The sequence below is a fragment of the Prionailurus bengalensis genome, chromosome D2 (assembly GCF_016509475.1).
Source record: "Prionailurus bengalensis isolate Pbe53 chromosome D2, Fcat_Pben_1.1_paternal_pri, whole genome shotgun sequence".
NCBI classification, from domain to species: Eukaryota; Metazoa; Chordata; class Mammalia; order Carnivora; family Felidae; genus Prionailurus; species Prionailurus bengalensis.
In genome coordinates this window covers 86,815,143-86,841,094 of record NC_057351.1, presented here as the reverse complement: position 1 = coordinate 86,841,094, position 25,952 = coordinate 86,815,143, and the positions used below count along the sequence as shown (strand labels likewise).

At 61.2% G+C, this 25,952-nt stretch overlaps 1 protein-coding gene across 3 annotated transcripts in view; it reads left to right on the top strand.

Moving 5' to 3' along the window:
- Positions 1-18,236, top strand: part of CFAP46 (cilia and flagella associated protein 46) — a 96,450-nt gene extending 78,214 nt beyond the window's left edge. For 2 of the 3 annotated variants that reach the window (XM_043597950.1, XM_043597947.1), the window contains 14 exons: positions 4,578-4,675; positions 5,119-5,195; positions 5,679-5,809; positions 6,308-6,429; positions 7,278-7,357; positions 8,798-8,956; positions 12,061-12,131; positions 12,233-12,293; positions 12,364-12,399; positions 12,997-13,099; positions 14,192-14,304; positions 15,607-15,688; positions 16,225-16,361; positions 16,440-16,948. In XM_043597950.1, coding sequence (XP_043453885.1) covers positions 4,578-4,675; positions 5,119-5,195; positions 5,679-5,809; positions 6,308-6,429; positions 7,278-7,357; positions 8,798-8,956; positions 12,061-12,131; positions 12,233-12,293; positions 12,364-12,399; positions 12,997-13,099; positions 14,192-14,304; positions 15,607-15,688; positions 16,225-16,361; positions 16,440-16,801 — 1,632 coding nt within the window. In that variant the 3' untranslated portion in view covers positions 16,802-16,948. Of the gene's footprint in view, positions 1-4,577; positions 4,676-5,118; positions 5,196-5,678; positions 5,810-6,307; positions 6,430-7,277; positions 7,358-8,797; positions 8,957-12,060; positions 12,132-12,232; positions 12,294-12,363; positions 12,400-12,996; positions 13,100-14,191; positions 14,305-15,606; positions 15,689-16,224; positions 16,362-16,439; positions 16,949-17,583 lie in introns of those variants that run through there. The other variant, XM_043597948.1, reaches the window with a different exon arrangement.
- The last annotated feature ends 7,716 nt before the right edge of the window (positions 18,237-25,952 follow it).

The window sequence follows — 25,952 nt, the reverse complement described above, 5'->3', positions numbered from 1 at the left end:
CTCCGGAGCCGGGAGAGGGAAATGCGGCCCCAAGGCGATACTGACATGACCCGATGGCTCGAATTTCCCCAAGCTCACGAGGCCACAGGCTCGAGACCGCCAGCAACCTTGCACAGGACAAACACAGGAAGCCGCACCACGTCCATCCACGTGGAACTGCTAGTGCCCAGGACGGAGGCCCGAGGGCAGCGGGACCGGAGCCACAGGCCCCTGAACACAGGCCAGAGGAGACGGCGGCCCGCCGACGTGCAGTGGAGACACGCTCAGATGCACAGAAACCCAGGCAGTTTGCAGGTATCCTGCAAGAAAAGAAACAAGGAGGTGTCGGACAGGAAAAGTAAGTCCCCAGAAACACGAGGGAACCAAGAATACTCCAAAGGCAAACGTTTAGTGATAGGAAATAAAATTTGACTGCGTAAGACAGTGATTGTAATTCTAACATCTTGTGGAGCTGAAATTATTTTGTGGAATTAATAGGCAAGACACTAAAACAAAGAGCAGGAAGGGTTAGATGAAGGGGTAGACGATGCCGAGGGTCTGTCACTCCTCGGGAAAGGTAAAGTTACATCTCTATTAGACTCTCATGAGCCAAAGGTGAATGTCTTAGTTCCCAGGGTAACCACTAAAGTAATGTGTGACTAAGTTAATAAAAAGGAAAAAACCAAATAATAGTATTTTATTGTCCCAAAGACAGGCAGAAAGAGCGGGGGAGGTGAGGGGATATAAAAAGCATGTGGTCCCAGTGGGGAAAAGGCAGAGCAAAGTAGACAGAAACCCAACGGGTTTGGGGTCGTAGTAAGCATCACAAGCCGAAGACCAAGGCTGTCAGAGTGGACGAAAAGAAAAACAAAGTCCAATTACGTGCTGCGTAAAAGGGGTGCGTTTTACACACAAGGACCCGGAAATATTGAGCGGAAAAGATGAGAGAGAGCATCTAAATCACGAAGTTACTACTGACTCGAAAGCCGGGTGACCCAGAATCAGTCAACAGGGAATCACAATCCTAAACCTTCACATACGATGATGGAGATTCAAATACCCAAAGCAGAAGGGATAGGAATAGAGGAGCCCTGGACAGGCCCACGTCTGGCGGGAGGACCCGCGGCCACGTGGACGGCTGGACGGAGCGTGTACCAGAAGGGACCAGCGCCGGGCCGTGGCAAACCTGAACACGCCAACAGAGCGAGATCCTCCCATTTGTTTTCCAACCACAGTGAGATTGAATTAGATGTAATAGCTGAAAGATACCGTTGCTTTGAGAGCATCATCATCGGTTAGTCAAAGAAGGAATCACGATGAAATTTAGGAAGTGTTTTAAACCGAGTTAGAGAATGAAAACACTGCATATCAAAAGCTGTGAGACTTGTCTAAAGCAGGGCGTAGAGGAAAAATACAGCCTTGACTAGAGGGAGAAAAATCTTAAAAACGGTAACTAAGATTTTGGTTTCTAGAGGCTGGAAGAAAAACACCTAAGAAAAATAGAAAATAAAAAATAAGAAATACAGCAACAGAAATAGCGAAATTTGAAAACAAACATACAATAGAGGAAACCAACGCTGATAAAAGGGCTCCAAAGAGAAGATTGATAAAGTTGATGAACATTTAGGAAGACCCAGTAAAGAAAAAAAAAAAGGAAAAAAACCAGTAAGATTCCAATATCAGTACCAGAAAGACATCATAGAGACCCTTTGGACATCACAAGGCGCGTAAGGGAATATTCTCTTTAACCTTACTCCAGTTATCTTGACGATTGGGATGGAATAGACAAATTTCTCAAAAAATACAACGTACAAGCTGACAGGACAGAAAATCTGAGTAATTTATTAGCTGTTAAAGGAAGGAAAATCTCTCTCATCGGCAGACACGAGACATTGGCCAGCCAGATCTTGGTCGTGCGTCAGCGTCAAATGGCCACGTTCCCCGTGGCTTCATATTAAAAACATCAACGTAGGGGCGCCTGGGTGGCGCAGTCAGTTAAGCGTCCGACTTCAGCCAGGTCACGATCTCGCGGCCCGTGAGTTCGAGCCCTGCGTCAGGCTCTGGGCTGATGGCTCAGAGCCTGGAGCCTGTTTCCGATTCTGTGTCTCCCTCTCTCTCTCTGCCCCTCCCCCGTTCATGCTCTGTCTCTCTCTGTTCCAAAAATAAATAAACGTTGAAAAAAAAAAAAATCAACGTAATTCACCATATTGACAGAACTTGATAAAGGACGTCCTTTACCCCGAGCAAACCTCAGCCTATCTGCTGAAGGGTTGAAAAATTTTCTCCAGCCAGGAGTGTTGGCGCCCCGGAGGCCGTGAGCGCTTCTGTCCCGCATCGTCCAGTGAGGCCAGAGGTGAAAGGAGGGGGTGAAGGAACAACAGTCAGCACAGAGGCCGGGAGCCCAGCCCGATGCGCCCATTTCGCAGGTCGTTAGAGAAGCGTCAGCTGCACTCCGCGTGCCAGGTGCAAACAAGCAGAAAAGGAAAATACCTGAGTGACACTGTCTTCAGTAGCAGCAAAACAATCAGTACCTGGGGGAAATCGGACACGAGACGCCCCTGGCCTCTCCCCTGAAAACTACAAACCTTCTGAGAGAAATCCGAGAAGATGTGCACAGAGGAGGTGGGCTGTGTGTGGGCCGAAGGCTCCGTGCCGTTCCGACGACCGTCCGCTCTCTGTGGACAAAGGGACAGGTGTGTGTGCTTTCCTCCTTGGGCTGACTCTGGCTGTGTTCCCCCGAGTTCGTAGTCAGTATCGCTTTCTAAGAAAGTGGCCCGTGGTTGATGATGAGCCAAAACCACTTGACAGGTGATCCCGCACCCGCCCTCTGTGGAGCTCATTCCCACGTACCTGACGTGTCACTGGGCGGACAGGAGTCTCCGGGAATGGCTCCCAGAGAGAGGGGTGCCCAGCACCGACCTGTCCTGATTCTCCTGGGCGGCCTTGTGAGCCTAAATGCCAAGTCGCCCCAGGAAGACGTCCTATGGGCCATGAATCTGCAGTTGCCACAGAAGCCTCATCAGACTCCCAGCAGGCGTTTACCTTTTTAAGAACTGACGATCCAATTCTAAAATTTGTGCAGAAATGCCCACTTGCTATACAAAGTATCAGGACCTTGTTATTGACGCGATCAGCGTGTTATCGACACATAGAGAATATATACACATACAGAGACAATGACCAGCGCGGTACAGAAGAAAAGTCTGGAAACAGACCCATCCACATAACGTCCAACATATGTCAAGGGTGACCCCGAGGGGCGAGGGCACCGTGGTGCAGATCCCAGTGACGGGACCGAGGAGGGCACCTGTCGCGATGAGCCCCGGGTGCTGCGTTTAAGTGTCGAATCACCACATCGTACGCCCGAAACTAGCATAGCAGCACATGCTGTACTTCAATACAAACTTAAACACAAGCAAGCCCGAGAAAAGGCCCCCGAGCTCACATCCCGTGGTACTGGGGATGTGCTCCCGTCGGTGAGAAAAAGACACTCCCACAGGAAAGAATGACAAGAGTGGGATTTCACAAAAGATACCCAAATGGTCGGTAGACATTTTTAATGGCCCCCAGCTTCATTAGTTATTAGTGGAATGCAAAGAGGCCTGCATTCAGATGCTGCCAGACCCCCAGAGGCGCTAAAACGGATCAGGTTCAGCAGGACCCGGGTCACACGGGTGGGGTGGGCCTGCATCCATGCAGCAGCCCCTCTGGCGTCACGGTCTGTGCTCAGCTGCACCTGTGTCCCTGGCCTGCACCCCGGTGGAATGCCCCCGCGTGGTCCCCAGGGAGCACACGCCCAGGGCCCGACCCGCAGCTTCCCAGGTGGCCCAAGCGGGACGGACTGCCACTGCCACTGCCACTGCCGGGAGAGGACAGAGGCTGGTGGCGGGCTCACTCCGCTCTCCAAGAAGCCAGTCTGGTCCCCAGCAGGGGGCGCTCCGCGCCAGCCGCCCTGGCTCCACCTCTGGGCGGGTGGGTGTGGCTGGGTCATGCTTCTGCTTTGTGCCTGCTCCGCCTGTAGGCTGGGACGTGAATGCAGACCACCCGTCGGTGCTCGCCAACCCGAGGCTGGTTTCAGTAGCAAGTGGGGACCCGTGCTTGTGGGCCGGTTCCTCGGGACGGCTGCGGAGTGGGATGCGCCTCGGAGCCGGGGAGGGTGAGGGAGTGGGCTCCGGGCGGGATGCGCGCCCCAGCCAGATGCGCCTCGGAGCAGGTGCCCTGGGAGCAGGGTGCGCGGAGGGCAGGGGCACGCGAGTGACCACGCCTTGTGGCGTTCAGGGGACTGGGCAGAGGAACAGAGGGAAGGCATTAGGCTGCTGGTGGATCTTCCGTTTGTTACTTGTTTGGGTTCTTAGGCCTGCATGGGTAGGGCAGGTCAAGTTTGCGACAGAGGCCAAGAGGGTGCACACTGGGTGGATCCCAGTGAAGGCCGCGTGTGCCCTCTGCCCCCTTGTGGCGGCCGCGAGAGCTGCAGGGGTCGCGCCCCAGGCCGGCCTGGGCAGACCCCAGCCAGAGGCCTGGCACAAAGCGTCTGAGCACAGCTCAGGGACTGTGCCAGCATCCGGCGTGGTCCGTTGATTCCTGTCTGTCACACGCAGGCTTGGCAAAATCTCTGGGTCACTGAGCAGCATTTTAACCACCTGAATGAAATGCCGCCTACCTTTCGGATTCTCTTTCTGCAGCACGGGCGGGACAGGTAAGGCCTTCTTGTCCCTGTTCTGGGGACGTTGGCCATCCTGTTAAGAAGTCTAGCGGAGCAGCGTGGACACGGCACTGTCACTGGGGGCGGGGGGGGGGAGGTTGTCACCATGCAGGGCACGTTATGGGTGCACCGAAGGCCCTGGCTGGACAGACACAGGCCAGCAGGTGCTCCAGGCTGAGAGGGGGTGGGTGCGGCGTCCCACCAGGCTGGCATGACAGGGGGACACGATGCCCGTGTACCTGCCGAGCAGAGAGAAGTCAGACAGCTCACGGCGACGACTGTGCCCAGATGGGTCTGTTTCAATTCTACGTCTTGACTTGGCCAAGGCATTCGTGGGGAGGGGGCCCCGCCAGGGGGTGTGTGGTGTGGTCCACTGAATGGGCTCCCCGAGGGCCCCACGAGCTGGGCTCTGACCCTGCCCCGTGTCCTGGCAACAGGACCCATCTGTATGGCGCTGCCTACGAGAGACCCAGGTCCGTCCCTGCGGCCAAAGGGAAGATGCTCCAAGCGGGCGGTGAGTTCCACTGCAGGAGGTGCTCCTCAAACACAGTCCTCAGCAGGGGGGCAGGTGGACCTGCCTTTCTCCACGGGGGGGGGGGGCCTGAAGGGTGGGGAGGCTTGCTGGGTGGGGGTCGTCGAGCCTGTGAGAGACGGGAACTCAGGCAGAGACGTGTGTTTCCCAGGACCGGACCCCAGCCTCAGCTGCCCTCGGGGCTGGTGATGCTCAAAGTCCCTGGGTGGCCCTCACTCGGCTCCACAATCTCTTCTCCCAGGAATCACTACTTCCCCCTTTCTTCCTTACACCTCAGGCACATAATTCCACTTACTGTTTCAGGCTATAGACTGGGGGACACCCGCCTGAGCCCCCACTCTGACAGCCACCATGAGTGCCCGTGTGTATCGACTCCCAGTGTTCATGCACAGCCCCCGCTCCGTCTGTCCTCGGCCCCTCAGACTATGGGGGGGGGGGGGACAGCGGCAGTGTCGGTCTCCACAGGCTTCTGCAAGGTGGCACGGGTGGCCGTGAACCCAGCCACCTTCTCCTGCCTACTGGCCGATGCCCAGCAGTTCCGGGAGCTGACCCAGGTGGAGGTGACCAATGAGGACATGGCCCTGAACTCAAGCACGGTGAGGCCCCGAGCCCAGCTGCCTGGGCTGCTCCGTCACGCAGGTGGGACCAGGACCCCGGCCCGGCTGCAGTGAGGTGAAGGAGGGGTGCTGGGTGAGCGGCACCGGTCATCCGGACCCCAGGCATTGCCGGACGCCCAGGTCGGGGTCCCGGCAGGATGGCTGATGCTTTTCGACTCCTTGAGCGAGTCTGGTGCAGGTGCCTCCATGATGTGAGCAGAGGAACCAGTGGGGCTGGGGGCGCCAGGGCGGGCCCCAGAGGAGCGGGCGGCTGGGACCGGCAAGGAGTCTGGGGTCCGGTGGAGCCCGGTGCCTGGGGCGGGCCGGTGGGGTGCAAGGAGCCTGCTGTGCAGCTGAGCCGCGCCCCTGGCCACCAAGCTTTTTTCTGGAAGGGCGGGTCCTGCAGCGTCTTCCTCACTCTGTGCGCTAACTGGGCTGGGATTTTATGAGGCCCCCTGAAACGCTTCTGATCATGGCCTGATGTTTGGGCTGAGGCAGGAATTGGAAAATGCGCCTCCTGAGAGGGAAGGGCACTCTCTGCGGAAGTTTGGGGAAGTCCTGGCGTCCATGGAGGGGTACCTGAGGCCGCTGTTTCCAGTGCTCGGCAGCCCTGAGGCCAGGTACCTGTTGCGGGCTGATTGCGGAAGTGTTTGCTGTCTGAGCAGCTCCCGGCACGAGGGTGCAGGCCACGGGGTGGGGGGGTGGGGGGGGATAGGGCGGTGCTAGCTAGATGTCGTGGTCCAGGTGGGGGCGGGTTTCGAGCACAAAGTCCAGGACTCTCCTCGGGACAGGGAAGGGAATCACCATCTCTCTGTCCCCAGAAGTGATGCCTGAAGGTGCTGGGGGTGGTCAGGAATAGGGGGCTGGGGGCCAGGTTGGCCAGGGCGGGGGCTCAGCCTGCAAGCCAGCTCTGACCCCAGCCTCCCCAAAGCCCAGCATGAGCTGAGTGGCCGGCGGTGGGCTGGGTGGGCGTCATTCCCACGTGGAGGTTCAGGTCTCTGCTGTGAAGTTGATGAGCTTTGCTCTGCCCTAAATCAGACCGTGCTGAATTCAGACGGGAAAGGCCAAAGGGCCCCTCAAATCCAGAATGCCCGACTCGGGGCCTCTGTCATAGGGAAAAAGTCCCGACTCTGCTGAAAATCTTTTCTGGGGGAACATCCCCACCACTCAGGTCTCCTCTGCCCCATGCCCTTGCAGTGCCTGGTGCCCGAACAGGGTGGGAGTGGGACACGTGGCCCGGGGTCCTGAACCCCTTTGACTTATTCTTGGTAGGGAAGGGAGAGGCCTTGGGCGGCCTTTGTTTCTGTCTGTGCCCAGTTATCCCTGCCCCCATCTCAGCGAGACCGGCCCCCAAAAGTGACACTCCCTGCCCTGATGTGAAACGGTCCAGGGAGGTGTTCTTTACATCCTTAGTACGTGTGATTTTCATGTGTTTTTAAAAACCTGAGGACGTGCCTTTGGCCTCCAGAACACAGGTGCCCACTGTTGCCGCGGATTCAGGGAGACCAAAGGGCAAAGACAAGGAAAGGAAAGTGTCCCTGCCCCGGGGTGAGTGAGAGCACGCCGGAGGGGAGGCTGGGTTGGGGGAGCCCAGGTGGGTCAGAAATAGGCGTCCCCTGGGGGTCTCCCAGGGCGCTGAGTGCCCACAGGGCGTGAGAAAGTCCCCTCAGGGGTCTGTGCGCCCCACGTACCAGAGCCCGGAGCGGGGGCTTCCTGCACCCGCAGACCCGCCCCTCCTGGGGGAGCTGGTGGCCCGCGTGGTGGCATACTGCCCGTCACCCTCGGGAGCGTGCGCCCCTGATGACACGAGGGCGCGACCAGCTTCTGCACAGGGACCTGCTGGCTCCCGAGTGAAGGGCGACACGTGCTGGTCTGGCCGCCCCTGGGGAGGGGGCGCCCGGCGCCTGAGCTCCGGAGGCTTCCCGGTCGTCTCCACGCGGTCAGGACAGCCCCTCCGGTTTCCCACTCGACGGGCCTGAAAATGTGGGAAATGCGCTCGCGCCGTCCTCCCAGCCCCGCGGCCGGAGCAGGTGTGACCACGAGGCGCCCATCTCCCACCCGGCACCTGCGATCGTGCCCATCACTCTTGTTCAAAGGCATTTTCGTCTGTCTCCTTTTCTGGGGCCCACGTGGGGTCATCGAGCGGGAGGGAAGGGAGCGCGCCCGCCTCGGGTGCTCTGACCCGGCAGGTGCTCTGACCCGGAAGCCCCGCTGGTGCCCCCTCCCCACGCGGCGCTGCCACCGCGCACCCACCTGCACACACTCGCGGCTCGCGTGTCGCAGCACCAGCGGCTCCGCAGCCGGACGACAGATGAGGGCTGGGGGTGCGTGCGGCTGCGGGGCCGGTGGTGGTGCTTCCCGCTCCAGCTGAGGGGCCGGAGTCGGCCCACCCGCGGTCACCTTTGTCCGCTGGGATTCGGACTTGAGACCCCCAGACGCAGCCCTCGCTCACCGCAGTAATTTGTTTCCCTTCGTGCGTACGGTAAATTCGACCGAGGGGTCTAGGGGCCTCACCCTCACTACCATTTACGCCTGTCGGAAAGGGCAGGGTTTCTCTAACTGGCCAAGCAGGGCCCACGTGATCCTCCGAGGGTTCCGTGGTCACGTGGAGAAGCTGCCACATCACAGGTGCAAGGCTTCGTCCTCTGAGAGGTGGCTCCCTGGTTCGGAGTCGTGGATTCCAGGACCTGCTCCGGGAGGCAGGCCCTCAGACCCGCGGAGGCCCGGCCATCCTGTGACCTAGGCTGCATCCGGCTCGGAGCCGTGACCCAGCTATGCCGTGAAAACCAGCGTCCTTCCCCCAGACGCCCCCGCGCATCCTGCCGCCCCCCTGCGCCCCTCCCGTCACAGGCTGAGCCGAGCTCAGACTTCTCCCTGTGTCTCCAGCCGATCGGCATCAGCGGTGACGGGCAGGCCCGCCCAGGGGTTTGCGTGTCCTCGGGAGCTCGTCTCCTGCGGCCTCCGTAGCTGGTGCTGCCCTGTCCACAGTTGAGCCCGAGGCTGCGAACGACGCCATCCTCATTGCGGACAGGCATCTTCTGGAGCTGCCGCTGGAAGGTCTCTCCGTGTTTGAGGAAGGGGTGGACTCCGTGGCCCGAGAGTTTTCCCTGCAGATGCTGTGGAGCCGCCTCCGTCGAGAGGAGACAGGTGAGAGGTGTCCTGGGCCACAGTTAATTTCAAAATGGGACTAAGTTACCTTCACGTGGACTCCTGGCAGACGGTCATCGTCGGCCGTGGCAGCGCTTTACTAGGCACGCGTGGGTTCGAGGTATTGCAGAACCCCTGGTGTGTGCCAGGTGTCTGGGAGTCACGCCGAAGGGGGCATTGAGCGTCGGCCGTGGCCTCTCACGCTTGGGTTTGAAAGGCAGGGATGGCAGCCAGCAGCCGGTGACGAGCTAGTCACGGGCTAGGTGGCGAAAGGTGATGCCCGGAGGTTCGGGGGCCGGGACGCGGGCCTGGGGGCAGCTGCGGACTCCGGCTGACCGTGGCCTGTCCGCGGGCGCCTTTCACGCAGGTGCGCCGGGTATGGGAAGGCCCTCCCTCCGTGCCATCCCCGGCAGACACGCTGCACTTCAGTGAGTAGGAAGGGAGGCTAAGAACAAATAGTTTGCACCTTCACCTGCATCCCGGATGGAGCGACAAGGGCCACATCTGCCCTTCCAACTGAAAGCAGGGAAAAGGCGACGTAGAGGGAACAGCGGCTTTGCGACGCCGGAGAGCGGGCACGGAGCCTGAGCCCCGAGAGGGAGCCACGGGGGACGCGGGGCCCAATGCGCCACGGCCCGAGCCCTGGGAGGGGAGTCCTGGGATCAGGGACCGCCAGTGTCCCCCCAGAATTGGACAAAGACTGTAACCCCGTGTGTCCAGAAGTTTCCAGAAGCCCCCGACATGAGAAGCGGAGCGGAGACTCCAGGGAAGGCAGTCAGACTGATGAGCCCCCCGGCGGCATTTTAACGGCGTCCAAGGCAGAGCAGCCCCTTGCAAGATGGAGGCAGGAGGTCACAGACAGATGGGAGGAGGCGGTGCTGCCGCCTCTAAGGACGGGGCGGCGCCCGAGCCCAGGCTGGAAAAGGTGGAGCCCGTTGTGCGCAGCCCCAGAGGAAGCAGTCCTGGGCAAATCGTCCGCCAGAAGGACTCCTCTGCACAAGTGTGAGAACCACGTGTGTGTTGCTTTAAGTCCCTCCACCTGTGGTCACTTGTTACAGCGGCAACGGTTCTCACCGTGGAGTGACAGAAACACTGGCTAAATGGGAGGTGAGCCTTCCTCACGCATTGCCGAGGGGTGACAAGCAGAAGCGCCCGACGGCCCAGGCCGGAGGCAGGTTCTCTGTGCGGTGAGTACTCCCAGTACGCGTCTACGGACAACCACAGAAGAAGGGAGTCGCCGCACAGAGTCCACGCTGGTGAAGAGGGAAAACGAACCAGAGAAATGACGCAGCCGCGGGGCTGCGAGAGCCGGTGACGGGGAAGCGCACACAGACCGCGGGACAAACACGGACCAAACAGTGGGGCGACGGGAGTTAATCCGTCTAGATCATAAGTAAATACACAAACGGGCCACACCCCTGCCCACTGAGTGACGGCGTGGACAAGGGGACGTTGCGCACACAGGTGCCGTGTGTACGAGAGACGCGGCTAAACCAAAGGACACCCCACGTCAGAAAGAGGTCGTCAGGGTGACCGGAAGGGACAGCTGCCCACTGCCACGTGGAACAGGCTCCACAGCCAGAGGCACTCCGGGGTGGGGTCGTCACACAGCGGTAACGGCTGACAGCCTCGAAACACGTGGAGCAACACCCGGAACCATCCCAGACGCCAGCGTGGTCGGCACGGAAACCACTACCAAAAGGTGGCTTTCTTGAATCCCCATTTGGAAATTTAAAACCGCACCCCTGCATATCTCGTGGGACTCAGGAGAAGTGATCACAGGAAGGCCCCAGACCGCTAGTCTCTGGAAGCGTAGAAGTTGGAGCAAGAACACAAAAACCTCAAGGCAGAGGAGAGGGGGCCGCAAGCACATGAGCAGACACCAACAAAGAGACAAAAGTTTTTAAAAACTCGTAAAATAGACACATTCCAGTGAGAATGGTCAGGAAAAACGTGGATGGGGCACAAATGCACAACGTGAGGAGTGAAAAGAGACTCCGACCCTACAGATGCATCAGAGATCCGAAAGATGGTAAGACAACGCTACAAGTGACCTTACCAAGTATGTTCAAGCGCGCAGCCGAAGCAGACCGAGTCCTGGAAAACACAGCTCGTGGACTCAAGAAGGAAAACTCCGCGTGCTCTCCTAACCAACAAAGAGGGGAGACTTACATCTGCTGTTGAAACCGACCGGTAGACTTTCCAGAAACAGCTGATGTCAATCTTAACAAATCTCCCTGAGAATAGGGAAAAAGGGCCACCCCTCCAGCCTCTGTTGGCCCCACACCCCCAAACTGCCAAGAACGGCACAAGAGAGAAAAATATGACTTTCATCACCCATTCTGACCTTGAAAGTTATAAGCGTCATTAAATTAGACCAAGGGAAAACGAACTTAATAAGCATCTTAGTCACTGCAGAGAAACAGCATTTCTTAAAATGAATGCATTCGTAATAGAAATTCTTAGCAAACCGGCTGGGAATGAACACCGCTCGCCCTGGCGGAGGGTCCATCCGGGTCCCCAGCAAGCCGCCTTCTTGATGGCACAGCACACAGGACGCGGCCAGAGCCTTGCTCTTCCGCCCGTTCCCTCCTGGCATGTGAGTGCGCCCACAGGAATAAGAGACGTGAGGGCCTACAGAGAGGAAGTCACCTGTCACTATTTCCAGAACTTGCAAAAGAATCTACAAGCCAGCAGAGTAGTGAGGTGTAAATGCTCTTGCAGGAGGCAGGGAGCCAGCAGGGTCCGGCCCCGCGACAGGGCCGCTGCAGCAGGCACACTGGCGGGTGCCCCGCGTGGTGTGTGAATGGCCAGCCAGGTGAGCCTGGGGGTTCTCTGGTGCCTGTTCCTTTCTCGAGGTCTCCTGGCTCGGGCCTTTGCCAGTCCCGCGAGCCTTTACATGGGAGAAATCGCTGCTTTCACAACTTCAGAAAAATTAAAATCAATCGTTGTCACTACTTCTTGGGGTTTTTTTATTGAGATGAAATTTACAGAATGTAAAATTAACCCCCTTAAAGTGAACAGTTCGGGGACATTTAGCGCGTTCACACTGCCTCATGTCTCCACCTCTACTGGCTCCAAACACCTTCTTTTCTTGTCCGCAGCCGATGGGACTGTGAAGGAGGGCAAAAGCAGACAGTTCAGGAAGAGAAATCCAGCTAAGAAGGGACACAAGGTGGGCAGAGGAGGCCTCGCCGGCCACAGGCAGAGGGCCCGGGGAGCCTGGGGTCCGCCTGCGGGCCACGGGGCCCCTAAAGACCCTTGTCTGTGGAGCAGGACGCTGCGCCCCGGCTCATCACCCCCGACTGCATCGTGGTCGACCCCGACAACTTCAAGTGTATCCTTTATCGGCCCCACTGCCCGGGACACCCAAGCCTGTGGGCTGTTGCTCCTTAACCCAGACCCAGTCATCGTGGACCCCTACGAGGAGGCCCGGGTCATAGGCAAGTGCCTCTCACGGGCCCTCGACATGCACACACAGGCCACAACCCCCCCGTGGGCTCCGTCGCAGCGTGGCGCGGGCTCAGCGCCGCGGCCTCTGCTCTCGGCTGCCTCCCGTTACCCCGACCACGCAGGGGGAGTGGGGCCTTGGGGCCCGGACGCGCACCTGTGCTCTGCGGCCCTTCCTGGCCATCACAGCCAAGTCAGGACGTCAGTTGTACGACGAATGAGCCCCTGAAGCGAGGTCCAGTGACCCTCAGGGCCCGAAACGTGACTTGGTGCCGTCCCCTGTAGCTTTAAGTATTTAGTTCCTTGGGTTTTTCTTTTGCTAAGCTGGTTTTCAGAACCTCTTTAGGAGAGATTTAGGGAAGGGAAGGGGCACTGACATTTCCACAAGTGATAGACGTCGACTCCACCGTGTCCCCGTCTGTGCGCAGCAGGTCCACCACAGCCACACGAGGGCCACGCTAGGTGCGCACCAAGGGACACGCCAAGGCCACGCCGCGGTCACACCGGGGCCTGCTGCTGCCTGTAGCCCCTCAGGGTTCCACGTGTGAGACAAGCTCCTGTGTCTGGTCCCCATTCAATTTGTGTTGCAGACATGCGGACTCCTGTCTCCGTAACCCGGGAAATTTTGGAAAGATTCCGAGACTCGTTCACTGCTCTGTGGGTGGGACATCTGGGAAGCACGCACTTCCCGAGGTCGGTGTCTGGTGTCTGGAGACACGGTCCCCCATCGAGCCGGTTTATGTGACCCACCAGAGGGGTGCTCCCCACACTCGGGGGGGGGGGGGTGGGGGCGGTGGGACCACTGGCTTCCGTCTCCCCCTGGCCCCTCGCTTCTCCCTGTTTCCCTCAGCCTCCCCCCAACCCTGAACCCCCATTTTATCCCGGGAACCACACTCCCACCCCACCCCCAGAGGCTCCTGTGGTCTGGCCTTTGGTCATCGTGCAGTGGGCTCCTGGTCCTCAAGGTGCCTGGATGGCGGGGGGGGGGGGGGGGGGGGGGGGGGGAAGGGTCATTGTCTTTGTCCCACTTTACAGATGAGGACCTGGCACCCAAGGGTGTACTTCTGCCCAAGGTGCAGGGTGTGCCCCAGGCTCTGGCACTTGGTTGAGGGAAGGCAGGGGAGAACCTGCTGGGGGCAGGGGTGGGGGGTGCTGGGCGGGGCTGTGGGCGGGCGGGGCCTGCGGGGGGGAGGGGCGGGGCTGCAGTGGGATTGTGCCCTGGGGCCTGCTGGGGCGGGTCCTCCGGCAGCTGCGCAGGGGCGTTAGTGGGCGTGGCCTGTGGGGAGGCGTGTGTGTGTGTGTGTGTGTGTGTGTGTGTGTGTGTGAGTGGGCGGGGCCTCCTGGAGTGGTGCAGAGCGCTGGCTGGGAACAGGGATGCTCACCTGGGGGTCCTCTCAGAGACCTGGGAGAGGTTGGCCATTAGGGAAGTGTCCTTCCAGCACTTTCCAGAGCCGCTGCACAGTGAAAGGAGGGTTCATTCCAGGCACGGGATGTAGCTTCTCAGGAGAACCACATGGGTAGAACCCAGGGTTGAGGGCAACAGGGGGCACCAGGGGGGTGGACATTAGTTCTGCCTGAGCGGAGGGGTGGGACAGGGAGCAAGGAGCACAGGACGGGCTTTGCTTTAGAAACACGTCCCGAGAGTTTCTCCTGCCCGCAGCTGCAGCCCTAAGGCCTCAGGACAGATCCGGTCCTGGCTGCCGCAGCCAGGACCCCCTGGGACGCCCCGGGATACCTGCTGCCTGCCTGGCTGCATCCACCCGGCCACCCTCCTTCCCTTTGCAGCCAGGCCGAGTGGGAGCAGCTCCTGGGCAGCTGCAGTGGCTTCTTCTTCTACGGGATGGAGAGCTTCCTGTCCCACATAGCGGTGGAAAGGTTGGCTGCCACGAACCTACAAGGTGAGACAGCCCCTCGGCGCCCCCAAGCCTGACTGTCTGCCAGGACGACAGGAACCAGCACAGACACGGAGCAAGGCCCCCGCGTCTCCATCAGGCGTCGACTGTCTGATGAAGGGCTCCGAGGGCTGGCGGCTCCCTAGAGGCACGGCCGAGCTGTGGGGGAAGCCCCTCCTGCCCTCACCCCCCTCTTGCCAGTTCCCAGCTCTGGACCTGGCAGGCCCAGCCAGAGTTAGGGCCTGGGTGGGTCGTCCCCCGGGGCTGTGCCTGCAGGGTCCGGGAGGGCTGGGGTGGGCATTTCCGGAACACGCTGGTCACCACTCCTTGTAGTGTAACTGTGGGCACCCTGGGCCTTGTGGTCCCTCTGGCTGTCCCCTGAGGGCTTCTGAGTGGTGGTCTGGCTCGCCCTGGAGTCGCCTTTTCCTCAGCGGGTGGCTGGATGGCTGACCGCCCTACACAGTCGCTAGGAGAGCCTTTTCAAGGACCCCTCGGAGATGCCCTCAAACTGACCCGCTGATGGCAGCACGTGGACACTCGTCCCGTGGTCAGGGCACCTGAACACCGCCCCCCTCCGCCGCACACGGCCACCTGGTACCTGTCTCCTTCCCAGCCCCCTGGAGATGGGGGTGAGGCCAACACACCGCCCCATCCCAGAAGCCTGTCACCCGGCAGAGTCCTCGCCCCAAAGGGCAGCAGAAACAAGGCCTCTCAAGCTTAACTCCAAGCCTTCTCAGACGAGATGGTGTGCGAAGTCACCATGCACGCGTGGGGCCGACAGCACCCTTGGTGCCCCCCTCCCATTCCCGACCAAGGCTTGTCCTCACGCATGGGAGGTCCCGCCTGCCCCTGGGGCAGCCCCCCGAACCGCCCTCAGCCAGGCCACCGTAGCAAGTGGGGAGTCCACCTCTGTCCCGTGTGGCCCCCTGCACATCCATAGCCAAGTGTCACACTTCAGGCACTGGCACCTGTTTCACGGGCCCACGGGGCCAGGGTGACCGACTCTCACCATGTGTGTCCAACTCCACCCCCCCCCAGCCCCCCCTTCCCCCAGCAAGACCGGGGCCGAGAGCCTCTGCTGAGCAGGGGGGCCAGGCCATGGCCCAGAGGGTGCCGCCCAGCCCAGCCCGCTGGCACAGGGGCCTGTGAAGGGTGTGGGGTTCCCGAAGCAAATGCTGCGCCCGCGGGCTCAGGTGGCCGGGGGGCCTTGGAAGAGGGCCCGTGGACGTCAAGCCCCAGCCGGGCGAGGCCGCTGGCCTCCTCCACCTGGGCGTGCGGCGGCTGAGCTCTGCCTCCTGGGTCCCGCAGAGTGCCAGATGATGGTCCTGCTGGACCTGACGAGGTCCTGCGCGAGCATGCAGCGGCACATGGAGCACTCAGACAGCAAGAGGTGCCCGATGTCCCCCCCGCCCCCGCCCCGTGCCAGCAGCCCCGCCTCCACATCCCTGACTGGGGGGCTCGTGGTGGGGGCCGGGGGGCGTGGGGGGGAGACAGAGCCCCACGAGGGAGCCAGGACTCCGCAGTCTGCCCCGACCCCTTCCCTGGAAGAGTCTGGCGGGGGCGTCGTGGAGGCGGGAGGGCAGCCCCAACGCAGACCCCGAGGACAGAGGGTGGCAGCTGGGAGGGTGCCCTGGCTTCAGGGCTCCCCACGGGGCCGGGGGGGCCCCGCCTCCCGACGGATGCCGCGACTCCTGGCTCCACTGCCATGCTGGGAGCGGTCCGGAAGGGTCTGGCAGCACTCCGGAGGCTTCTTGTTAGATGGCGTTTAACCTGCCGAGGCGGGCGGGGTGGGGGGTGGAAATGCGTTCTTGATTCTTCCAAGAACTCGGAGAGCTGTCCGTCGAAGGACACGTGCCCCACTTGGTGCTACGCGGGCTGTGCACTGGGGACGGTTCAGGCGGTCACACTGGACCGTGGTCCCCGCAGTGTGGCCCAGCTGTCCCTGGAGAGGCCCGTCGAGACTGCCGTCCTTCTGAGTCTGGTGGGGGTCAGGAGCATCCTGGCAAACCAGTGGCCGACCTTCCTGCAGGACAACGCGCTGCGGGCCAGCGTCCTGTGGGAAAGTGAGTGGGCGCGGCCGTCCCCTCCCCGGGAGCCTGCCGGCGGGGTCCCTGGCCAGCCTGAGGATGTTTCTTTCCTAGATCTGTTGACAGCTGGCAGGCCCATCGGGAGGGCCGCCCATCTCCTTCGGCAGACGGGAGCTGGGGACACGAACAACCATGGTAACGGAAGCTGTTCCACATCCCCGCTCGTCCTCTGCCATGCAGGGCCACCTCCCGGCCTGTGTCCCCGCCCCTTGTCTCTGCCAGTGTCCCTGCAGCCCCACAGCCCCGTGTCCCTGCCCGCAGCCCCGCAGCCCCGCAGCCCCGCAGCCCCGCAGCCCCGCAGGCTAGGACGTCTGCCTCCTGTCTCTGCACAGGCTGACAGCAGCCTCAGGGACGCCTGGCGTCCTAAATCCTTAAGGGAGGCACCCTGGCTGTTAGAACTGCCCGTCTGTCTTTAGAACCGTCCAAGTCACATAAGTTCTGAAAGCCCAGGTGTGCTCCCTGGGAGCGGGGGCCCCGGGACTTTGTTCTTCAGAGCAGACAGACACCCCTTCACACCTTCACGTAAGGTGCTGGGGCTGAAAATAAACACGACGCCAGCCATAGCTCGAGCAGCGCGTTAAAGGAACAGTCTGCCGTAACCAGGAGAGGTTTATCCCAGGGTGACTTACCACGAAGTCTTCAGACAAACAGCACAAGGGGTTACGTGGTCCCCGGTGCCCAGAACGGTCCCCGGTGCCCAGAACGCAGTGCCAGACGATAAGCACGGCTTCGGTGGATGGAGGAGGGAGGGAGGGCCTGGCGTCAGCAGGTGCATGAAGGTCGATGGCGTCTAGAGAGAGCCGGTGGCGGAGGAGCCGCTGACTTGCGCTGGGGGCGGCAGGAGAGGAAGCCGTGGCTCCTGCGTGCTCCGTGGTCCCGCGTTGATGCGCATTGAAAGGAAGGGACAGCACCGTGATTGTCATGCACACCCTGCCCCCAGTTAGTGGTGGCGGCCAGCTGGTGCCGGAGGAGGCCCCGAGCTGCTGGAAGCTTCTGGACGCCTCACACTCAGAGTGGGGAGGTGGTGCGGAGGGGACGGGGGGTGGGGACACTCGGTGTCCCGGGTGTGGGCGTGCGGCAGGGCCCGTGTTCAGGGCTACGTCTGGAGGCAGGGTCGGGAGCACCCCCGCCCCCCCGCGTGCGTGAGCCTCTCTCGGGCCCCGGGCGTCCTGCCCCCAGTGAGCTGTGCCGTCCTCAGATGAGTCTCCGTGGACCTCCAAGGACCAGCTGCCGTCCTTCCAGCCACAGCTGCGCAGCTCCGAGCGGCTCCCCGTCGCCCTCAACTCGGTCCTGTATGGGCTGCCACACCTGGCCATTGGGTGACTCCCCGAGGACACGGACCTCGACGGTCCCTCTGAGGACCCACCGCCCACCCCTCCCCACCCCACCTGTAGGCGCCCCTCCTCCAGCGGCCTTGTCCCCGAGTCCCAGTTCTGCACAGGGTCACGCCAGGGCCTCCCGGTCCGGCTGCCTCTGGGGCTGTCTCTGTTTCCCCCCCCCCCTCCGCCGCATGCACCGGACCCTCGTGGAGGGGAGGGGATGCCTCTGGGGGCTCCGCAGGGTGGGTGGGGCGAGGGGTGCATCGGGGCTGGCCCCTCAGCTGCCCGACCCCCAGATCCCTCCCCTGCCCCGGGTGTTCCCAATAGTCCCGTGGTGGGGGGGGCCGCCTGGACGCGGGGCTAGGGGCTGGGACAAGGGGTGGCCTCCGCCTCCCACGGGTCCTCAGCAGCAGGTGGGCCCTTTGGAAGACAGCCTCCCTGGGGTGAGGCTCACGGTCCCCGGAGGCCCACCCTGGCTGCCGCGCCCTGGCTCCTGGAAGTTTATGTGCTTTAGTAAAAACGACTAAATCACTGTGGTGTGGCATCTGTGGTGTGGTTTCTGTGACCCCGGGTACGCAGCTTGGCTCGAGTCCCTGGGGGGGGGGGGCGCTCGGTCTGGCACCATGCTGTGGCGGGGTCCAGCCAATATTTGCTGAGTGAATGCATGAACGAATGAAGTCAAGCCCGGAGGAGGCCAGCAGGAGGTGCCCGTGGACGTGCCCTTGAGGCCGGGCCCCCAGGAGGCACCCGGAGGCTCCGTGTGGGGCAACCACATGTGCGCTGGGGTTCCCCAGTGTGGGACACACAGCCACGTCACCTCCCCCAAAGCTGGACTTCCAGCCCCCCCCGACCCCCGTGGGCAGTACCACACGCAAGGACGGCCCCGGGAGAAGCCACTGTCCCAGGGTTGGACACCCGGCCAGAGTTGAGGGTGGCAGGAAGACAGGTGCCGTCCTGGCCCACGGGGAGCCTCGCGTGTCCCAGGGGTCTCCCAGGCTGCAGCCAAGGGGTAAGGGAGAGCCAGCTCCATGTGTCTCTGGGGTGAAGCCAACCCCGGTAGAGGGTCCGTGGGCGGGGCGGAGGGGGAGGGTCAAATCTCCCCAGGCACTGCATCCTGGCCAGCAGCCCCTCGGACATCTGCCAAGGCCAGGCCACAGAGTGTCTTTGTCCCCAGGAGCCCGGCAGCAAGGCCCGGGCACGCTGGCCCTGGGGGCCACTGAGAACGCCCTCTCCAGGCCTCTGAGCACTGGCTCTGGGGCCACCTGGGAGCCAGAGGCAGCCACCCAAAGGCCAGAGGATGCCAGGTCTCAGGCCAAGTGACCACTGGTCACCATCTGGGCCGAGGCTCGGGAGCTAAGCAGACAGACACGGTACAATGCTCGAGGGTTTGTCCCCTGGCGCACGCGAGGCAGGCAGGTGGTTGTACGTCCTCCCGACCCCGAGTCCTGGACGCTGGTGGCAAACCTTTGCCCGCAGCAGCACGGCCTCCCTGCTCTGGGCCAGGGGGGTCAGCACCGGGATCTCCTGGGTTGGGGCCTAGGACAGGCCAAGTACCGAGGCGAAAAGCACGGAGGACGGCCACCGCGAGGTATCCCAGTGCACCGACCAAGGCTGCTGAACTAAACAGTAGTGACCACAGCAAATGCTAGGGAAGGTGCAGGGGGACGGGCGGGCAGGTGGGACAGTGCAGCCCCTCAGGGCGACCGTTTCCCGGGAACTCTGCACACGGTCAGCGCGAGAGCGCGTCCCAGAGACACGAGACGCCGTGCACACACCCGCGCCTGCCTGCTTACCGTGGCTTTGCTCCATTAGAGCAAACGCTCGAGACCGCCCGAGCGTGCCTCGCCTGTGAAGGTTAGACCGGCTCTGGGCATTTATCCGTGGAGCTCAAATGAGGAGGGACCCACTGACCCCTGCAGGGACTTCAGAAGCACCACGCGGAGTGCAGGAGCCCCTACCAGCGAGGTCAGACACCAGAAGATGCCATTTACGCAACGCTCTCAAGGTGACAAAACCGCAGAGTGGACGGACAGACTGGTGCTGCCGGGGGGGGACAGGCACACCAGTGCCTGGGGGGCGCAGGAGGGCGTCCGGGAGCGGCCAGAGATCTGTGCGCCAGAAACCACCGCACAGAGCTGCACACACAGGAGCTCCGGCCCCTGCCGACCCGGCCAAAGGGAGCGCGGTCCGCGGCCCGTGCGCGGTGCTGCGCCTGCGGGTCTGGTCTCCGGCTTCAGCAGCCACCCCTGGGGAAGCGGTGGGAAAGGTGCCATCGACACTATGTTCACAACTGCCCGCGCATCATCATTCAGCATAAAAAGTCGAAAAACAACTCATCTTTGATAACATTGAGAGGTGGTGATTCCCCTCTTTTTGTTTAATTTTTTTTTCCTTTTCTCCAACACATACACATTCTTCTTCCAGTTAACAAAAGAAGCTAACTAATGATTGGGGAATAAATTCAAATCAGGGCAGCCTTGGATATATGAGCTTCCTTCTAGAAAGATGTTGGCACGCACCCAAACAACAAGAATAAAAGCCTCTGGAAATATTTCATCCGTGCAGGACCACATTTTTTTCCTTCTGGTGCGTCTGCTCCCGTGAGCGAGATGGAACGTGAGCGCCGGTCCGGGCATCGGAGGCTGTGAAATAACTTTCTGAATTATGCCCCAGCAACATAACAAATCACATTATCAATTAGCTTCTGTAACGCAAGTGGCATTCCGTAATATATTCAAGCATGAAAAAACTGCAAAGGTGGAATTTCTGTAACCCTAAAAACTATAAGGAGAAAAAGGATCACTTGGAATTTATTGGTGATAAAAGACAGAACGTAATTGGAACCGGACAGCCCTCCCAGGAAGTGGGACCAGATCTGCACGTTCAGAATGTCGCGAGGGCCCTGAGGCTCCGGGAGACCGCTGCGCCCACGCCCCGGCCCTGCCTTCCCTGCACAGGGTGACCCTCGCGGGGCGGGGGGTGGGGGGCGGCCAGAGGGGAGTCTGACCTTGAGCCGGTCGCTCTCGTCTCGAGCCCCGTCTTCTCCTCTGGGAAGCGCAGCTCCAGGGCTTGGACCTCAGACCCGCGTGTCGCCCCCCCCACCCCCACCCCGGGCCGGCCGCGACGGGGCCCCTCACATGCAACACCTTGCAAACTCCGACGTGTTCTCTGCTTGTCAGTCGCCTTTTTACAAGTTCCATTTATTAATTTATGTCTTGAAAATGGTGATTTCCATGTTTTCAAAACAAGGACTTTTTTTACACAATATGTTCTACTGTGGGGAATTTGTACTCACAGCCCACACACGACGTTCTGACGGACCGCTGGATGGCTCTCCAGCCCGCTCCCGGCGTGCGGTCAGCCCGTCTCCTGTGTTCTCCCTCGGCACCACGCAGGACCCCCCATTTCAAGTTGTGGAAATCAGAATTCTCGTCAAAGCATCTCCGCCCTCCAACGGGCCGCTTGCCAACGCGGGAGACCCAGCACGGCCGGACAGGGGGGCCTCTGGGCACGGAGGGGGGTCCCCGCAGATGGGCCAGGGCAGCGTGGGGCTCCCACCTCACCGCGGACGTGGGCCCGGGGCCCGGGTCAGCCGGGGTCGGCACCTCGCTCCGGCCAGGACCCCCGTGGGGCTCGCATCCGTGCCACCTGTAAGGTGGGTCCCGCGGCCCCGGGACCTGTGTCAACCTCGTCCCCGCGGAACAGCGTCACCCAGGCGCAGCCGAGGCCCGTCCTCTGTGATGTGGCCGCCACAGGCCCCACCTGTCTCAGCGCCCACCGCCTCCCCGGCCTCCGGCCATCCTGGCTGGTGCTCTGGGCTCCTGGGTCCCTCCCTGCGGCTGCCAGCCAGTCCTCCTGGGATGGGAAGTCCGTGGTCCCAGCGGGCACCCGTCTGCCGGGGCCTCGGGCACCGGGCCGGCCCTCCTCCGCAAGCAGGAAATTCACAGTCACGGCCGAAGCGGGCCCCCCGGGTGGATGTGGACGAAGAAATTAGGCGGGTTAATCAAGCTGAGACGTTCGCAGACCCTTGTGTGTATGTCTATTAAGCTCCCTCATCCAGCACCGGTCTCCAATAGTTTAATTTCTGTATTAAATAATTAAAACTCTATTTTCAATTGCTGTGAACAATTGTTTTCCTTAATGATCTTCCCAGAGGAGCCAGTAATTTTGTATCTTGTAAAAATGATTAACTGGCATCATTATCCCATATCTCTGAAATATAACTGAGCAGCTTCAGGGAAGGCCATTTGTATTCAATTAACGCTCCCTTGCATTAAGACGGACAATATTACTTCGCGCCACGGGCAACCCTGCTGTCCCCCCGTTTTATTATGACGACGATGGAGATAGAAACAACCAGGTTAATTATCCCACTTCCAACAGAAATCAATTTTCAGCGTGTCCTCACCCTCACACAGAGGAAGAGGCCACAGTGCCATTCCGGGGAAGGGCAGGCCTGTCGTGGGTCCACCCGCCCTGCCGCCCGCGCCCGGCTCTGGGCCCCCGCGAGGCTGCAGGCCTGGACCTCGGGGGGCCTGCAGACCCTGGGAGGACCTGCTCCCGCCTCCCTGAGCGTCGCCCCTCCTCGTCACCCCTTGTCCCGCCCCCCCCCCGCCCCCCCGGCACCCGGGCCCCCAGCCTTGGTTTCCTGCCCCGTGCTGCTGACACTGGTGCCCGCCGTGAAGGCGGATTTATCGCCCCGCACGGCTGCCATCGTCAGGGTGATTCAAGGGACGCGCCCTGCCTCGCCGCTCAATCACTCCGTGCTGTTGGCCAGTATAATCTAATTGTTTGACATTTTTATCACAATTCATTGAGACCAGAAGGAGATGACTAGATTAATACCCCCGTGCGCTTGGCTAATGGCCGGGATGAAGCCGATGGGCCAAATTACAGGGGACATTTTCTTATTACAGAGTTTAATTCTTTGTGACAAGAGGCGGGAGACGGTGTTCAGACGGAGGCGGCTGCCCTCAGCCCGGTGGCCTGAGATCCGGGGTCCCCCAGGCCCTCCCCCTTGCCTGGGCCGGGGACACAGGAGGCAATGGGGACGCCCAGCCCCGGGCGATAGGGGACCAAGGGCCATCGGCTGAGCCAGAGGCTCCCCGGGGAGCCTCCAGTTTGAGATGAGGGTCCGTGGGGGAGGCCGGCCGAGGTCGGGGAGCAGCTCCTGGCTTGCAAGTGGGATTTTCTCCACCCAGGAGGCAATGTGTCCCGCGCCCGGTTGGATTTCCTGTTCATGATTTGTCCCTCTACTGGGCCCATCGGCTTCCCTTTCTGCTATTAGTGCCTAGTTCTCTCCCATACGGACACTAATCTTTTCTGTCGCAGACACCGAAACATCCTTCCCAGCTGTCCATTCGCCGTGGGGTCTGTCTTACCGTGATGGGTTTTGCCCCGCAAACATTTTACACAGTTTTCTGGCATCACGTGTGACTTTCGTCTGGCATCATGGTCAAAACGCCAGGTTCCAGATCCAAACCGCATGGAGTCAGACCCACCTCTCCAAACGGCAGGCCTGGGGGGGCCAGGTGAGCACGGAACTGGCTCACGGGGGGCCGGGAGGAGCACAGGGCTCAGGGATGGTGCCCGCGGGCTCAGGGGCCACCAAGCGACCAGCAGATGCCGCAGGACTGCCGGGTGAGGGGGGCTCGGGCCAGGTGGGTGGGAGGGGCAGCGGATCCCACGCCGACTGGCCTGGGCCCTGCACGCTCCTGGCTGCAGGACGCAGAGCCGGCCACCTGCCGTTCTCCCTGGCCCGGCCTCCAGGGTAGCAGGTGCAATAGCCCAGGGGCTCTGGGTCCCTGGCACCTTCCTTCCTCTTGACCCAGGAGCAGAGGTTCGAGGCTGGCTTGCTGAAAAACCACAGGGTTAGGGGCTGGAAGCCCAAACGGAAAGAGGCACGTATGAGCTGGGGAGGGGCGGAGGCCCGGGGGAGGCAGAAGAGGGTTCGACCTTCCCCCCACCCCCACCCCAAAGTGGTCAGGCCCAGGGCATCGCTCACGGGGCTGCCCCTGGGGCTGAGACTCCCACTCGGAGCCCCAGCTGGAGAGCCCGATGCCACCCTGGGTCCACTCCCTCGTCTTGGGGGGGGAGACGGGGCTGTGGACCCCAGCCTCCGGGTCCATTCCATGCGGCAGGGAGGGCTGATCCCTCCTCAAGGTCTCCAGGATGACCGAGATGTGACCCAGCCTGGGCAGTGCAGCCTGGGCGGCCCTGGGGCCCAGGTAAGCCTGGAGGCTTCTGGGAGCCCCACCTGAGCACCCCCTCCCGCCCTCCCCCACGTATTCCCAGGCCACTTGCCCCAAATGCCCAGGGAGGCTGGTGCCTACAAGCATACGAAAAGGGCAGGCCTGAGGATCGTGAGCCTGCAGCCCCGACTCTGAGGACTGAGCCGCGTGCGGGGACAGAGTCCTTTCACCCTCACCCCTTCCCTACCGCCCCCAAATGGCCCCTCGAGGGGCCCCAGGAGCCCCACTCAAACCCATGTTTACAGAAACAGCCCTTCAGTAAGTATACACACAAAACGTGGGCCTCACAGGCCCAGGTACGGATCCAGCCCGCCCAGGCAAGGGCACTGATGTGTCCCGCACTCGGGCCTTGAGCTGGGGCCTTCTCCCCGTAACGGTGCTCGGACTCCCCCTCTCCTGCGTGCACCGCACGGCCCTCAGCCCCGGAGGGTTCAACAGCTCTGGCCGCCACCTGTCCATCTGTGCCCCAGGACAGTGAATCAGGGTGACTGTGTACCTGGCTGTGGATGAGTATTTTAAACCCAAATTATTCAACAGGTATAATCTAAGGAGTCATCTTGAGCAAGACACCATGTGACATTCCCCGTAAGTGCACACACGGAGACTGCGCACTGTTGTTTAAAGTAGGTCTTGTCTTGTTTGCTTGAAGCCTGGCACCCGAGGCCGTTACTCCAGATCACAGGGACACTGTCTTCTGAGGTGCAGATTTAGCCAGAAAAAGACGTCACAGAGCCAACACGTTCACAGCACAAGGAATAGCGTTTGGTTTCTTTTTTAACTTCTTCAAATTACTCCTGTGGGTATGTAAGTGGTTAACAGATCAATATTCTTTCTAAAAGGCAATTGGAAAAAGATCTCACACCAATAAAATTTTAATAGACCTTATAGTCTGTTTAATTTCCCCCAGAGGCAGACAAGGTGTATCAGGCAGTTTGGTCTGGGAGTATATTTATCACACGGGACCTGCCATCGGCTCTCGTGGAAGCCGGGGGACCGGACGAGAAGGTCAGGGGTGGCTGGGGCGGCCGGGTCTCATCAGGACACGCTCGGAGGTAACCTCGCGTCCCTCATGGGAGAATCCCTGAGAGGCCCTGAGCGGTTTGAGGATTTCCCTGAACTCCCAGGATGCACTCTGTGCTGCCCCACTCTTGCGAGAACGGTGGGAATCCCCGTCTTCGTTCTTCTTAAAAATTCCCAAGAGGCGTAATCTGGAGTAATTCTGTCCCCCTGAGCCCTGCTGGCGACCTCTGCCCGCTCGGGGTTCGACTGTTCCGCGTCCCTGCGTTTCCCTTGGGAAAGGCATGAGCCGGACAGGAAGAGGCCTGCTCTGGGTTCTGTCCCCATCGGCCGCCACCCGTCAGGAACCCAGTGGCTGTCACCTGCCACCCTGCAGAAGTCATTCGGGGCCAGGCTGCACAGTTAAACCCCGGGGTCCCGAGCCACTGCCCCAGCGTGGACACGGCTGCGTGGCCAGAACGAGCAGCAGAACTCGAACCTGCTGGCTGAGGCTCATGGGGCCTGGGCTGGGTGGGGGTGGGGGTGGGGGCTCCCCGTAACTCCCAGGCAGCCCCGCAGGGCACCTCCAGAGACCCGTCCGGGCCAGACGCAGGCACGACCGCGGAGATGCACAGGGCAGTCCCGGGCAGGACGGCCATCCTCTCAGAGCAGCTCAGCCGGGAGACGTCCCAGGCTTTGTAAGGTGGGGACCAGGTCTCGCTCAGGTGACGCGCCGCTGGCCATGCTCAGGCGACGCGGCGGTTTCCACGTCGATTTGGTTTAGCCTCTGATGCCCCAGGTGAAGTGCACGGTTTTGGAGGCAGGACCCCCGCCTCTGCTCGGTCACAGGTGGCCTGAGCGTGGGGCGTGGGGACGTGACTCCTGCCCGGGACAAGTCAGCAGCCTGAGCGGGGCTGGCCCCGGGGCTGGCAGGTGCCCGATTCTGTCCGTGTGCGAGCCGAACAGGACAGTGCCCGGCGCCCAAGTGCTGCCTTTTCCGA